At 46.6% G+C, this 16,168-nt stretch overlaps 1 protein-coding gene across 1 annotated transcript; it reads left to right on the forward strand.

Annotated features, from left to right (window-relative positions):
- Positions 1-4,490: 4,490 nt before the first annotated feature.
- Positions 4,491-14,597, forward strand: LOC112118381 (chitotriosidase-1-like). The gene is made up of 11 exons (XM_024216662.2): positions 4,491-4,609; positions 5,827-5,856; positions 6,774-6,975; positions 8,010-8,066; positions 9,532-9,697; positions 10,407-10,531; positions 10,670-10,793; positions 11,053-11,235; positions 11,437-11,553; positions 12,496-12,628; positions 14,021-14,597. Exons 1-11 carry the CDS (start codon positions 4,585-4,587, stop codon positions 14,302-14,304), a joined length of 1,446 nt encoding a protein of 481 aa, XP_024072430.2. The 5' UTR covers positions 4,491-4,584; the 3' UTR covers positions 14,305-14,597.
- The last annotated feature ends 1,571 nt before the right edge of the window (positions 14,598-16,168 follow it).

Below are 16,168 nucleotides of genomic sequence, written 5' to 3' on the forward strand. Positions count from 1 at the left end.
CGCCGGGGGCAGGGCGGTGAGCCCGCTCTCCCCCCGGCGGCCAGAGCGCAGGGGGCAGGGCGGAGAGCCCGGCCGTGGCCCCGCTCTCCCCGGGGGCCGGAGCGCCGCGCTGCCCCCCTCCAGGTGCCGCCCCAAGCACCAGCTTGGTGGGCTGGTGCCTGGAGCCGGCCCTGGCTGTGATACAGTCATGATTGCACCGAGTGTGCGGGAGAGAGAGACACCCCTTCTAGCTGAAGTTGTAGCTGTTTGGAAGTATCAGGAATGTCCTCCGGGGACCTTCCTTATTATTGCTGGAGGATTTGTTGGGCGCCTCAAAGGAGACTTATGGGGCGCTTACCCGCTTAGTTGAAGGGTGTTGAAGTTTTAACAGAGAAGCCTTTTATCAAAAATGTTCATTGTTGACATTAAGGAGGTGCTAATGGACAGCCACCCTTTTGGTCAACTTGAGGAATTGAACCAGGGACCTCCAGAGGTAACAGCATGGTCTTAAACTAAAGAGCCAAGGCTTTGTAACGATGGGCTGGCAACAACTCTCATCATCTGCTCATTGGCACAGAGGAGTAACTGTAACACTCACCAGCGAATTACACTAACAAAGTGACAGTGACTAATAATCCTTTCTCCTCATGATTGCTCAACTTTCACTTTCTTGTGACCAATTACATTAGCTCTGCAGTTATCCCTTGGGTCCTGCCCTCCTGGACAGGCCTGAATTTCTAACAAAATAAGCCAGGGGGTGGCGGGGGGCAGAATGAGGGAAGGGGTAGGGAGGAGGAGAGAATCGTTTCAGGACTTCTTTACACAAGAGCAAAAAGAGTGCACAAGCTCAAGTACCACTGCCACACACACACAGGTAGGCCATCTTTACCCTGGTATCACTGAAATGCAGCCTCCTCTGGAGAAAGCCTGTTCAGAGAATTTGCAAACAGAAAGACGGATGAAATGTAACTACCAGAGGAGGCTGTTCTACAGGATCCGCTAGCAGCAAGCACTGCTTTATAGACCAGCTCATCTATCCTAAAATGGCTACAGCACAGAACCTCCAAAAACTCTTAATCCAGATTGAGCCACTTTCTCATTCAGTGAGACTTGAAAAAAATCACTTGTTTGTGCCTCACTTTGTCCATCAGGAAGCCTGGGCATCAAGCAGAAAACGCCGTGGAAAACGGACCCTATACCTGAGCTGCGCTCTCCTGGGTAAGTACAGATGGCTGACCAATGTTTAAATTGTGGATTATTTTATTCACTGTGACTAACCTAAACACCCAATAGATGGCACTATTGCTACAGGGGAAAAAAGCAGAGTGCTTCCCATACATAGTTCCAACTGGCAAACTGGATGATTGCATCGGACTGAGCTAAGGTGAGATAATATCTTTTATTGGACCAACTTCCATTGGTGAGAAAAAGATATTAACTCACCCACCTTGTCTCGGCTACAACATATAGCGTGGGATAGAGCTGTCACTTATTCCAATTTAAATATCCTGTTGTAGTAATTCATACACAGTCCCCAAGATAGAAGACTGGATAGCAGAGGCTGTGAACTGCAACTATATATACATTTTTTTAGAGCGGTCCCTTGATTCATTTATTTTATCACACAGATTAAGTTAGGCACTAGCCTTTTCCTATTTTGGAACACTGATTCATAGACACCTCGCATTAACTAAGAGTAAGGTATTGCAAATAGCAAGAGACAGCAAACAGTGATAAGTCATCCACCACACAGTGCTCCTCCGCTTCAAGGCATTTTGCACATATGAACTAAAATCTTCTGAAGAATCCAATGTTGTGTTATTTATTTGCACTCATTTCACGCACAGGGTCCTATCATTAAATCTTATTCTATTTTGTAATTATATAATTAAACACTGAAGATAGCAAATTAGAAAATACATCTGCTATGATCAAGTCAATGTTATAAATATTAAACAAAAATCTATAATCAAGTGCAAATCCTCTGTAATTTATACATATTAGAACTTGGCATTAAAAAATTGGGTCAACAAATGGTCTTTTTTATCCAATTAAATATTTAAGAACTTTGCTTTCAAACTTGAACAGGTTTGACAAAATCGGAATCTTTTTTCCCTTCCTTTTCTTGTTTTTACCCTTTTTTCCTTTCTGCCCTTCTCCCTTCTTTTTCTTTCAAAAATGGCTGAAGTTTTATTTTCCAGTCCTCTCATTTTGTTAAAAAAATTTTTTTTTAATCACAAAAAATTCCAAGTAATGAAAAATTGGTCGATTTTGAACCCTGCGAAAACCAATTTCAAGGGGTTTTTGGTGAAATTAGGTTCCCCTTCTCTGACCAGCTGTAGTACAGATTTTTTCTGCAACAGCCATTTGTTTTCTCCAAGTAGTATTTGAAATCCCTTCTCCATTAATGCTACCACTGCTGCTAAATCTATTTTTTAATCCAGAAGTGCTTTAGACAAAAGTTGACATACAAATTATACAAAGAGGATCAGACTGCTCCACCTTTCACTGAAAATCAGCCACTTCCAGTTGACAGCAGCCGTTTAACAGCAAACAGCAACACTACAAAACAGAAAGTGTGTAAAGATACTGTCTCCCACTGAACCTGCAGAGGAAGTTTAGGAAGGCAAAATGGAAGGCACCAGAACTGGAGTTAGGTCAAGACATTGGAGTTAGTACTCAGTCTGGTGGAAAGAGCACTAGAATACTTAATGACCATGTGTGGTCAGGAGCTATGTTTTATGGCTCATCTATAATGATTTTTGAGTTATGAATGTCGAAGTCACAGACCTGTGGGTTCTCAGTGAGTTCTGAATTTATGCAAATTTTCCTGCAAATTCAAAATCCAAGGAAAAGCGAACATCTTGTGGATATGGATTTATACTGAAGCTACAGTCCAGAGCCTACAGAGGCTTCTGCCCTTGAGTCCAGGCAGGCAGATCACATGGCAGTAGTCCCTGGTGCTTTGGTTTGCTATGAACCAATATCAAGGAAGAAAAATCACAGATGCTCAGATTCTACAATAAAGGAGGCCATAGATAAATCTGATACTTTGCTTTCATCAAAAATTAAGTTCTCTTTTCCCCTGGCAGGCTGCAAGACACTCATTGCTTAGTTATATCCAAGACAATCCAAATCACTGTTCTCCATTGACTGGGTTTTTTCCTAGGTTCGTATACATTCCTGGTGCTATAACGGTGCATAAAGGGTTATTTGATGCATCCAGTGACAAGGTCTCCAGCCTCATATAAAGTCAACTGGTTTCTTGCCTTTGAGCAAAGATTTCCACTTTCCAGACTGGTTTTAGGGCTTTATTTTCTTTCACAAGCTGGTTACAGACCTGCCTTTAGCAGAATCACTAGTGTAATAACAGGAAAGTGACTGAAAAGGCCACTGTCTTAACCCATAGCTGCTCCTTGTGGGTCTTAAAAGTCACATCTGCTGGCCTTACTGACAGGTGTTTGGTCTCTCCTCCCACAGAACTGTTGCAGCCACGGGAGGGCGATCCGGATTTTATTCTGTTTTGTGCATCATTCAACAGAATGGTCAGCTAAGTTCCGCCTGCGGAATCCTTATTCCCTGTGATGTCAGACAGCAGGAACCCGGCCGGATTTCTAGATGCAAGAGTGAGTTTGTGACCCCCGCAGTCAGTAAAAGTATCTTTTCACTTGTAAACTGAGCACGTTTGATCTGGGAGTGACTGAGGCTCAATAAATAGATGACCTCATGGTGTCATTTTACAGGTGGGAGCATACATGCTAGAACTAAGGGTGCCCAGCCCACCACTGAAATGCAGCCACCTCTGGGGTGAACGGCAGCAGCTGGCCCATAGCGCTACACATTTCAGCTTGGAACACGGTGGCAGACTCCTATCCCCCTTTATGAAAAGAGCTATGGGATCAATAGGTCCTGGTTTTTAGCCAAGTCTTTACATGGTTTCCAATATTTTGGGAGCGCTTGACTTAATTGCAGGGAGCCGAGGGGCACTGATCATTTTGTCTTTATCCGACACAAGGGTGAGTTCCCTCAGAGAATGTACTGTAGGAACTCGTTAAAAGCCACATCATCTACTAGTGTTACAGGAGTGCTCTGTACAAGAGAGATGTCTGTATGTATGCAAATAATTACTAGATAACATGCCAGTAGGTAGCACGCAAGATTATGTAGCATCATTTCTGGGTGTTATAGGGCTAACCAACTTCTTTTTGTTGTGCACCATATTCTGCAGTTCTTTACAGGCTGCTCTTAACTACAGCAGGGCTCCTGCCAAGGATCAGTGAATTAAAAGTATAATTAGTCAAACAGAACATGTGCCTCAAGAAATGACTTCAGATACTCAGAATCTTGTGATTCTGTGATCACCAGTGCAATTGCAAAACCTGCCCTTGAAAATTTAGGAGATTGAGCAAAAATCCTGCATGTGGCGAAATCCTTTAACTGCACAGACTGGCGGCATGCACTCCTCTCAGTTCAACACAGCTGTCCTGCATGGGTGTGATCAGATATAAAGAGAAAGATTGAGCCCAGGCCAATGCTGAGCATCAATCTGCAGCCAGAGGCACAACCCAGGTCTACAGAACCCAGCCCAGACCATCTGCAGCCACCATGGGCCGGGCGTTCGTTTGGGTTGGTAAGTTTGCAACTGGAGATGAATTTATGTGGGATGTTACTGAACAGGACTGTTGAGTTTTATGGGATTTGGATGTGAGACTGTATAATGTATTCTTCACCCATGACGTGGATAATGGAAGACATTGGGTTAGGCCAATTGCATCCTGCAAAACGCCAACTACTAAAAAGAGGGTTAGAGAAAAGTTGCAGCTGTCTAAACTGAAACCCAACATTTCTTGGGTTAACCAATGCTGGGATGCTTAACTTCAGTGGTGTTGGTGGAAAAGAGGAACAGTATCACCCAATAAGGCAACGTAGTATTATCCTCCATCTTGCAGCTGGGAAAACTTTAAGGGACTTTCTGAAGGCCGTAGAGGCCAATGGTTAGAGCTAGCATTAGAACTCAGGAGTTCCTAGCTCTCAGTTCTGTGCTCTTAATCCACCTCTCCCTGCACATTAGTTAATTTACTTTTCAAGATAGTTCTCCTGGGTAAGATTCTTGAGCAGAACCTAAGCTCTGCTCAGCTATAACATGCAACAGTCTTTACTGCCACGTGCCGAGACTGGAGACTGAGAGCGACTTTGTCTTTGGAACTGACTTTGCAGCATGTGGTTCTCTCTGGTTTTGACTTTATTTGTATTGCAGTAGCGCTTAAGTACCCCAGTCAGGAGCCAAGGTCCCATGATAACAAGTAAGGCAAGACACAACCCCTTCCCCAGGTGGGGAACTAGGAAGCAGAACAGAGGGGCAGTGGCATACGTTCGATAGTCACAGTGGTCTCAGTAATAATGGGTCCACAAGAATATGTGTGGTCATTAGTTATGCAATGGACTTTAAACTTATTTCTAGTAGGAGAATTTCTGCATTTCTGCATGGCTGGATCTAGACTGTTCTCAGTGGTGGCAGATGACAGAACAAGGAGCAATGGTCTCAAGTTGCAGTGGGGGAGGTTCAGGTTGGATATTAGGAAACACTATTTCACTAGGAGGGTGGTGAAGCACTGGAATGGGTTACCTAGGGAGGTGGTGGAATCTCCTTCCTTAGAGGTTTTTAAGGTCAGGCTTGACAAAGCCCTGGCTGGGATGATTTAGTTGGGGATTGGTCCTGCTTTGAGCAGGGGGTTGGACTAGATGACCTCCTGAGATCCCTTCCAACCCTGATATTCTATGATATTCTAGGCCTGGGGGAGGGATTTTTAAATAACAATCTTCTCTTCTGTTTTTATTTTGCTGTAGGTTTAGCTGTCTTGCTGTTTCTCCAATGCAGTAAGTCACCTTTTCCATGACCATCCATTTCTTAAAAGACTCATGGGTAGTAGAAAAGAAATCCCTTTGGATAACAGAATAAGGTCCAGTGTTTAGCTGGGATTCAGTAAGCCGTTTCCTTGTTCAGAGGGTTAATTTTTGAAGTGGTCTCTGTGAGCCTGATCCAAAGCCTCTTGAAGTTTCATTAACTTCAGTGGGGTTTAGATGCTACTAATAAGCTCGAGTCAGTTACCTGTATGAAAGCTCTGTGAGCCCATCCACAGCCTGCATGTGTGTAACTTAGCTGCGTTCAGATGCAATGCTGCTTGCAGAGCAGTGGCAAACAAACAGCTGCCCTCCCATACTGTCCCATATGAGCACAAGTGGCCCATAGGCTGTGGGACACATTCACTTTGAGAACAGAGGCAACGGAGGTTGTTCCTACTTAGCTGACTCTTGTCCTGTCTCCATTCAAAGATCGGGCGTAACAGACCCACTTCTGGAGCATGGTTTAGATGTTCAAAGCCCTGTATCACTGCTGTACTACAATTCTCAGTGGGGCAGCCACAGGCCACCGCTGTGGGACAAAGTACAAAGCAAAACAGCAGTGAGGCCTAGCATGGCCATTTCTACACCCAGGTGTGCAACCCACCTATTCTCAAAAGCTTTCGTCACGTCAGTACCAAAGCACGACCATTCCCATTCCCCAGAGACAGGAAAGGAATTGGAAGGGCATTCCAAGTCCTTCTGGGTTTGGGGAACCATGCTAAAAGGAGCACGGTTATGGCCCACATGGACTCAAGAGCCTGAATACTGTACAATGAAATCGAGAGAGTCTGTGAGGCCCCATGCTATCAGCCAACTGAAGGGGTGCATCGCATTTTGATTCCTTGCCTCAGTCCTCATCGCACCTTGACATCTCTCTCCTATTTCCACAGGCTCTGCTTGCAAACTGGTCTGTTACTTTACCAACTGGTCCCAGTACAGACCAGCCCAGGGGCGCTTCCTTCCTGAGGACATTGACCCCAACCTATGCACTCATCTCATTTATGCCTTTGCTGGCATGGACAACAACCGGATCACCACTGTGGAGGGGAACGATGAGCAGCTTTACAAGACTTTCAACGGACTCAAAAGCAAGTGAGTCAAAGGGGAGAGGGGCCTATCTCCCAGCGCTGGGGTCTCACCCCTAGGGAATGGGGCCTCTGGGTTTATCCTGAAGGAGGAGGCAGACCTGGGATTTAAGCTAAGGCTGTTTCTAGCTTCACCGAGGGAGAAAACTCCTTTGGAATCATTATTTATCATGTGCTCAGCAGTGTACAAGACCAAGTCAGTCCCTGGCCCAAGGACTTTAGAGTTTAACCTATCCTCTCCATGAGAAGAGTGGATGTGACAGTTCGAAGACTCATGTTGACATCACCATAAGTGTTAAAAAGCCCAACTTCTTGCATCTGAGAGGGATTCTTCTCTGAAAGATCCACTCAGACACAGAATGTACACGAACGGGTTTTCAGTAGGGTTATAGCAAAATAGAATGTATTATCAAGCGTTGGGGCACGAGCTAAACTAGAGGGGGGGAAACCCCACCATTCACTATCTCAGCATAATCTGGGGACAGTTCCTTAAACTTCAAGGAGGTCCCAACTTCTCCTTCCTCCCGTTTATCTATAGGAAGGTTTGAGGGCGTTTACATTGCAGAAGTATGGAAGCTTTCCCCCAGATTAAGCATCCAGATCAGGGGTAGGCAACCTATGGCACGCGTGCTGAAGGCGGCACACAAGCTGATTTTCAGTGGCACTCACACTGCCTGGGTCCTGGCCGCCGGTCCGGGGGGGGGCGGGGGGGGGCTCTGCCTTTTAATTTAATTTTAAATGAAGCTCCTTAAACATTTTAAAAACCTTATTTACTTTACATACAACAGTAGATTAGTTATATATTATACACATAGAAAGAGACCTTCTAAAAACGTTAAAATGTATGACTGGCACACGAAACCTTAAATCAGAGTGAATAAATGAAGACTCGGCACGCCACTTCTGAAAGGTTGCCGACCCCTGATCCAGATTATGGCTGTGTTTATTAAGATCGGAGAACACTTGCAAGTCCAAGTGTGAGGGACACAATGAAAGTGAGCTTTTCCAGCTGCTTTAAATGCCACCTTTTCTCCCACCCAGGAATCCTGGGCTGAAGACCCTCTTGGCCGTTGGTGGTTGGAATTTTGGCTCTGAAAAGTAAGATGAGAGGATGTTTGTTTTCTGCATGAAAAGCGTGAGGCAGGGGGGAGTGGATTATGCTCAACCTCAAAATCCTGTGATGTCCAGGAGAGTCAGAACAGTAGCATGTAGGAAGGTGATTGTGCATTCTATCTACCTACATTAGGCACTTATACGACCGCCATTGCCATAGTATCTGAGTGCCTCATAACACACCCGTAGTTAGCCTCAACACCTCTGGAAGGTAGGGCACGGCTGTTTTTCCCCATTGTACAGATGGGGAACCGAGACGGACACTACATGACTTTCCCAAGGCGCACCCAGTCTGTGACAGAGCAGGAACTGAATCTGGGTTTCCTCACTCCTAGACTAGTGCCCAGCCCATTAGTATTATATTTCAGAACTCAGTCTCCAAAGACAATCAGTATCAGCTGTACACCGCCTCGTGATGCCCACATCAATGTTCAGTACAACCTGGAGTTAGTGGAGTCACTCCAGCTTGACACTGGTTTAAGAACAAGATCTCGCTTGTGGGTCATTACGCCCTTTTTTGACTAAAATTTGTCACTGAGGAGGTTGCCCCAGAATTTTCATTCTGGGCTTTTTGTCATGAAGAGGTGGTCTTGGAAGGCAGAAGCTCAAATACTGTGTTTGGTACTGAGATTTGTGTGGCAACATTTTGGGAAGTTTCCAAATCTCTCATGCTCTTTGACAGCAATAGAGTTACTAGCAGCTGTGAAGTCTTTGGTATTGACAACAATTCATCTCATCAGTGCTTAGCAACTTAGATTTTTTTATATTCATTTGTCAAGCTTTAAACCTGAAGCTCTCCCTGAAAGCTATCTCCAAAGCAAACAATATTCAGAATAGTGTTTTGCAGACAGAGTCTCCTTCCTGCTCTGGATGTGACGTGGGCTGGAATTTAAAGTGAACTGGGGCTGAATATGACCCTGCGAGGACCAGTGGCCTTTCCTCCCAGCTGTATGTAGCCCCAGGGCTGGTGCAAGGAAGTTTCGCGCCCTAGGCGAAACTTCCACCTTGCGCCCCCCCCCCCAGCCCTGCGGCAGCTCCCCCACCCCTGCCCTGAGGCGCCCCCCCCCACGGCAGCTCCCCACCCCAGCTCACCTCTGCTCCGCCTCCTCCCCGAGCACGCCGCCCCTGCTGTAATTCTCCTCCCCTCCCAGGCTTGTGGCGCCAAACAGCTGATTGGCACTGCAAGCCTGGGAGGCAGGAGAAGTGGAGCGGTGACCGCGCGCTCCGGAGGAACGCTGTAAAAAAAATTGGGGGCACCGCTTTTTGGCGCCCCCAAATCTTGGCGCCCTAGGCAACCGCCTAGTTCGCCTTAATGGTAGCACCAGCCCTGTGTAGCCCTCTGTGCTGCTGAGTTTATCTTCTGGACGCAGCAACTGTAAACTAGCCCCCAAATCTGCAGCGGGTGGTTAGCAGCACAGACAGGGTAGTTAACGTGTCACTTCCATGTTAGGTTCTCCAGCATGGTGTCCACGCCTGGTAATCGGCGGACATTCATCCTCTCTGTGGTTGAGTTCCTGCGCAAGTATGAATTTGATGGTCTGGACCTAGACTGGGAATATCCAGGTGCAAGGGGAAGCCCACCTGAGGATAAACAGCGTTTCACTGCTCTGGTCCAGGTACAGTAAGACCTAGGAGTACAGCCCCCTCCTTCCATTGCCAAGGCAGAGATTATAAGGATGCAGGACGTGTGTTTTGTCCTCATATTTCACCTGCAAACACTACACAGTCTGCAAAGTCGAAGTCAAAGCTGGGGCGTTCTCTAAGGTAGAGACAGCTAACATCTGAAAGGATCAAACAAGTGACGGAATCAAGTCACCAGACTGTTCGACCATCTGAACCATGTTTTTTGGATCCAAGCTTTGGGCTCATCTCTAGCTCAGATCTCCAAAGAGTGGGGGAAGAGTATATCCAAGGGGCATACAGGTAAGGTCAGGGATTGGACTTCCTAGCCTGCTGGTGCCTGGCTCAAGGAATCCCCACCAGATGAGCAGACACATAATGCCCTCAGTGTCAGAAGATACTGATCAGCCACTTTGATTATTTGCTTCCTGGAATCTACCATCAAGTCCTGTGCCTTCCCAGAGTCAAATCATTCACAGCATCAGCCCTGAATACGTTAATAAATTGATCAAATATGTGATCTAATTGGCATGACCCACAGCTACTAGAATGCTCAGGACCCTACTCTAACTGTGTTTGTCAGACGTGTGTGCAGTCTCTCCTTTAGTTTAGATTTGCTTTTTTTGAAAGAAAAAAAAGATGGAAGGCACAATTAAAAAGGGGATAATTGATGGTTGTTTGGGGCTTTCTATTATTCCCCCTCAGGAAATGGCTGAAGAATTCAAGGAGGAAGCCAAGAGGACAGGGAAAGAGCGGCTGCTGTTGACTGCTGCTGTGGCAGCTGGGAAGGAAAACATCGATGGAGCCTATGAAGTCGAGAACATCTCAAAGTGAGTCTATCCCGCCACACAGTTTTACAGAGGACAGTCAAGCTACAGGACCAAATTCTATTACCCAGGATGCTTTGCAACACTTCTCTTGCAGAGGGAAAATCAATGTCATCTTGATTCCTTATTCTCCCTTTGTAGGGCCTTAGACTTCATTAACCTCATGACGTATGACTTCCACGGTTCCTGGGAAAAGATCACAGGACACATCAGTCCTCTCTACAAAGGGAAAACCGACACTGGATCTGCTGTGTACAGTAACACTGTAAGTGTCAAAGAACTTTGTAGGTGACTCCTTCTTCTGACAAATAACTAGAGCTCAGCTGCAGGAAATGGTTGAAAAGTCACATTTCCAACAAACCTGCATGTATCATCCTTACCCCTGGTGCAAGTATCAGAACTTGCATCACAAGCCCCAGACAACAGAGATTCAGTGGCTGTATCACAGTTTGGTTGCAAACTCCAAAAACTGTTCCAGCACCCCTGTTACATGGAGAGACTTCATGTCTGATCCCCTCATACAGGACTATGCTGTGACGTACTGGAGGAACAAGGGTGCTCCAGCTGAGAAGATCATCATGGGAATCCCCACCTATGGACGGTCTTTCACCCTCTCTTCCTCCGAGACAGGGGTTGGTGCCCCTGCCTTTGGGCCTGGATCACTCGGCCCTTTCACTCGAGAGGCAGGATTCTGGGCCTATTATGAGGTAGGAAAGAATTCACTTTTCCTGCAAGCGGCTCATTAAATGCTCCTGGGTCTACTGTGATTTAAATATGGTGCCTTGAAACTGCCCCTTTGATCCTTCTATTGGCAAACATGCTAATATTCGTAAGATTATTAATTAATTCAGAGAGGCAGCCAATCTCAATGGTTTCTTCCCATCTCTCCATTTCTGTATTTTTTTCAGATCTGTACTTTCCAGAAAGGTGGCACCACCAAAAGGATCGAGGAACAGAAAGTCCCGTATTCCTTCAAGGAGAACCAGTGGGTGGGGTATGACGACCAGCAGAGCATTAAAACCAAAGTAAGCAGTTCCTATGCATTCTTCTTGCCACACATTGTGGAAGGCTGGAGGGGGGCTATCGGAACCTTCCCGTAGCCCAGAGAGATGGGCTCCACTTTGTATCATTGTGCGTATCGGCAGACAATGCTTTGTGTGTCCCTAGACTGTGCATCTGAGAATCTCAATGCACTTCACCAAAGTTAACCTGTTAAGCCTCCAGTCCTGCCTACCTTCTGGGAAGCCTAGTGTTATCCCATTTTACAGATGGGGAAATCAAGGCACAGAAAGGTAGGATGACCAGACAGCAAGTGTGAAAAATCAGGACAGGAGATGGGGGGTAATAGGAGCCTATATAAGAAAAAGACCCCAAAATCGGGACTGTCCCTATAAAATCGGGACATCTGGTCACCCTACAGAAGGAGAACGTGACTCGCTTGAAGTCACAGCAAAAGATGAGACTAGAAGATGACTTATGTGGTGCGCTGTGAGCGGAAACATTGGCCCATCAGCAGGTGAATTCAGCAAACAGGCCCCCCACAAGCCCACACAATCTTTTCCTTGAGTGTAAAGTGTAGGAGAGAGGATCCAGACAATATTCTGGGGCAGGGAAGTTTCATGACTTGCAATGTGCTCCACCCTGGCAACAGAATCTTAAGGTCATATGAGATTTCAGACCAGGCAGGAAGCAGCACAAGGCTGTAAACATCCCAGGCATGAGCACCCTTAACCCAAACGGGATTCCTGCCTACATGGAGCTTCATTGGTTCAAGCATAGGCAAGCTTTTAGCATGCACTTGCCCCTTCTCCCATCCACCTCTCAACCTCATGGCAGGTTGTTTTGGACTTGCAAGAGGCTCCTTAGATGAGTAGCAGTTGCTGGAGTTCTAACAGAGGCGAGATGTTTTAACTTCCGTCTCCCACCAGCACCCAATGTCACAGTTTCGGAGATTTTTCCTCTCCCAGGTTCAGTATCTGAAGAAGAAAAGTCTGGGAGGGGCCATGGTCTGGACCATCGATCTGGATGATTTCAGCGACTCATTCTGCGGCCAGGGGAAGTACCCTCTTCTGCAAACTCTGAAGAAAGAGCTGAGATGCGGTAAAGCATGAGTTAAGGGTCTGCCCCATACCGATAATGCAATATCTTCTTGACACATGTATTTTTTTATTATTGGGCAAGAGATTTTTCGGGGGCAGGGAAAGAGAATGAATTGCAAACTTGCACCACAGCCTCAGCCTCCTCTGAACACTCTCAGAGTCTCCAGGGAAAGCCCTAATGGCAAAAACATTTATGTAATACACCATTTTTCTTTTAAACGCCCACGGCCAGCTTTTGGTTTAGAGCGCAAAGGCTGGAGCTGCATGAGTGTTGCAGGGCCCAGCCTAAAGAGGGGAGCCTGGGACACAAAACACCCTGATGAAAGTTGTCTGAAATCTTTGCATTAGGCCACGTTGTTATGCCTCCTAAAATTCAGTCATGCAAGCCTGGGGAAAAAGCCACGTAACTAGGGAAATATAGAGAATTGGAAGAGTTTGCATCTAACGCTCATGAGCTGAGCCACCAAACCTGCCAAAAGCAGGCTGGGAAATTACACATCAGAGACCCCTCCCCAGCATCATAGCTTTGTAGCTGATTAGCCCAAAGCTGATTTAGTTTAAAGCCACGCCTCTTGTAATAGCATTATTTGTTTCTCCCCCCAGGCCTGTTTCCATGTTATTCCCCATGTGCCCTGTTCTCTCTGCTCTGCCAGACCACCACCGTCACACATTTGTATCCCTCTTGGAAACTCATTTCTCATACAATCCTCCCAATAAACCAATCCACTTTCAACCCCACCCTATTTAGATACACTATAAAAAAGATCAACCAGAAATACTCCCATGGTTTGTGCATCTCTAAAGTAAATAGCCACATTGCATTGCTGTAACATTTGTCCTCACTTATCCCATTCCCCTCCCTTGTTTCCCTCCCCTATGTCATGGGCAAACTCTTCAGAGCAAGGTCCTAGGAGACTTTGGGGTGCTACCAATAATCTATCCAGCCACCATGTATTTACGCTTCAACATTAAGTCACCTTTAGTTTTACAGGTGTCTCTACCCAAAAGTCTCTAAATAGTGTAGCATAACATAGTCCATATTTATCGCACCAAAGAGTAATTTACCAGATCGCCTTTCTATGGCATTCGATTCAGAGTTAGAATCCTTGTGGACTTTATGCCAAGTCCACTACAACTGCTGCGTATCAAAAGGTTGTCCTATTGTTGGTTTGTTCTGCCCTAGAGAGCCACTGATCTAGCTATCGGCACCTTTACATCATCGCTCGTTCATATTTCACAATAAAAAGCCCTGTGTCACCTAACAACCATTTAAACCACCACCAAGCTGTCTAAAACCTCCGAGGGATTGACCACAAAATGTCTCCCTTCGTTCCCTTTTCTTTCTGACTAGTAGATGCCGATAACGTTGTTCCTTCTGCTAATGCCTCCGCAGGGCTGGTTCAGACGACGCCTGTTCCAGAAACCACCATCAGCTCCACTACATCACCGCCAACTGTTTCATCCTCAACCCTCAGCTTCACTACACTACCATCCATCCCTGCCACAACTACCAACTCCACGACCAGCAGGTTTTGCCTCCATAAGGCCAATGGGATCTACCCGGTCCCCGAGGCCCACGCCATGTTCTACATATGTGCCAACAGGCGCACCTTCCGAATGTCCTGCCCGGAAGGGTTAATTTTCGACTACTTATGCAAATGTTGCAACTGGCCTTAAAAGCAAAGAGCCTCAAATCACCTTCCTAGAGAATGAAATAAGAGATTGATTCGTATCAGCTCAGATAGTTTAGTTTCCTCTGCCATCAAATCCGAGCTTAGGAGATGGTCTATATTGCAAGTGTCTCCAGCAACCTTCTTCTCTGGCCTGGGTGAGTTATTTTCAGGGGCAACAACCATCGCAGTAATACAGGTCAGAGTTAGGGAGGAGAGTGAGCGGAAGCAGAATATTGGCACTGACAAGCAGGGCTGATGGATTTTCAAACTGTCGTGCATTTATTTCTTCATTTTGCATTGGTCTCTGTCCTTATTTCATGTTTGTTTGCTCCAAGAAAATAAAGCTTTCATTTGTAAATGAAGTTGTTGTACTTTTCTTCTATTGGGTCGAAGTGTCAGGCCCTATAAGCTACTGAAAAATGGGGCAGGGAGGAGGGAAGGAATGAGGAGATGTATGGCCTCTTTACATCCTTACATCAATATAGTATCCTAGAGTTTGATGTGTGGTTCACTAGACAGTACAGAAGCATCATGCATTCTCTCAGCTCCATATTATCCCCCTTGGAGAGCTCAGCAAGATAAATTCAAGATGTACTGGAGTGTCTGTAGGAGAACACCATCTGCTATTAGTCCAGTCTGCCACAGGTGTCAAAGCTGTTTCTTCATCTTGCATGCTTACCCAGGAAGGTTCGACTCAGACACTCAGGGCCGGTGCTACCATTAAGGCAAACTAGGCGGTTGCCTAGGGCGCCAAGATTTGGGGGCGCCAAAAAGCGGTGCCCCCAATTTTTTTTTACAGCATTCCTCCCCGAGCACACCGTCGCTGCTCCACTTCTCCCGCCTCCCAGGTTTGCAGCGTCAATCAGCTATTTGGCGCCGCAAGCCTGGGAGGAGAATTAGAGCGGGGGCGGCGTGCTCGGGGAGGAGGCAGAGCAGAGGTGAGCTGGGGTGGGGAGCTGCCGCACGGCTCCCTGGGGCGGAGAGCTGCTGTGGGGGGGGCCCCTCAGGGTGGAGGGGGGGGCGGGGAGCTGCGCCAGGGGGGGGGGGCGGGGTGCAAGGTGGAAGTTTCGCCTAGGGCGTGAAACTTCCTTGCACCGGCCCTGGTTATATGGTTTTCAAATCATGCACAGGAAGGTCAAGTGATCTTTCTGATACCAGAGACCCAGCCCTCCCCCCAAACCTAGGTCTTCCATTGGCCAGGACTTTGCTGTTCCCACTGGGCCAGTGACCCTCTCAAAAGCAGAAATCCTGACACAAGTGCAGATCTCTGGGCCATTAAACTTAGGGATAGATTCACAATATTTCCAACACCAGATAATAAAGGTGGCCTTACATCTGCTATGGGAATGACTTTAACTGCCTGGGACTCCTAATACATAAAAAGCATCCGATTTCTTCCTCTCCAAGGAGTCCAAGGGCTGTGGTTTTTATTTGTCTTTGATATTTCGGAGGCACGTAACTTGGTATCTAATCACGAAGCCTTCACAAATTCACTTCCCGAAGAGAACAGAGAGGCACCGACAGACCAGCCTGCAGAATCCAACACAGGTCATCCATCATTGCCCACGTGGACTGACCCAGATGAACTGAAGTTTAGGCCTTACCTACATGGTAAGGTGGTCACATTAGTGGGCCAGGGATCTTTCTGAATGATTAGAAATACAGGCAGCAACTGTCAGCAAGTGCTGGAGTAAGTGACTCCAAATGCATTTGGTCTCCACCGCTCTTGTGAGGATTCATCCATGGAGTAAATTCATTCCTGGCCTAAGACCATTCAAGCAAACAGAGTTACCCTACGGACAGACTTGGCTCAGTTGCTGCTCATCTTAAAAACCAAATAGGAATTTTGGAAGGAATATAAACCTTCC

This window comes from Terrapene carolina, unplaced genomic scaffold (genome assembly GCF_002925995.2).
Source record: "Terrapene carolina triunguis isolate 2854851 unplaced genomic scaffold, T_m_triunguis-2.0 Scaffold199, whole genome shotgun sequence".
Lineage (NCBI taxonomy): Eukaryota > Metazoa > Chordata > Testudines > Emydidae > Terrapene > Terrapene triunguis.

Excerpts from the sequence above, each read along its gene's own strand:
- LOC112118381 (XM_024216662.2), top strand. The coding sequence starts at position 4,585 with ATGGGCCGGGCGTTCGTTTGGGTTG. Across the intron at positions 10,532-10,669 it reads GAAGTCGAGAACATCTCAAA|GGCCTTAGACTTCATTAACC; the intron begins GTGAGTCTATCC and ends CTCCCTTTGTAG. Across the intron at positions 11,236-11,436 it reads GATTCTGGGCCTATTATGAG|ATCTGTACTTTCCAGAAAGG; the intron begins GTAGGAAAGAAT and ends TATTTTTTTCAG.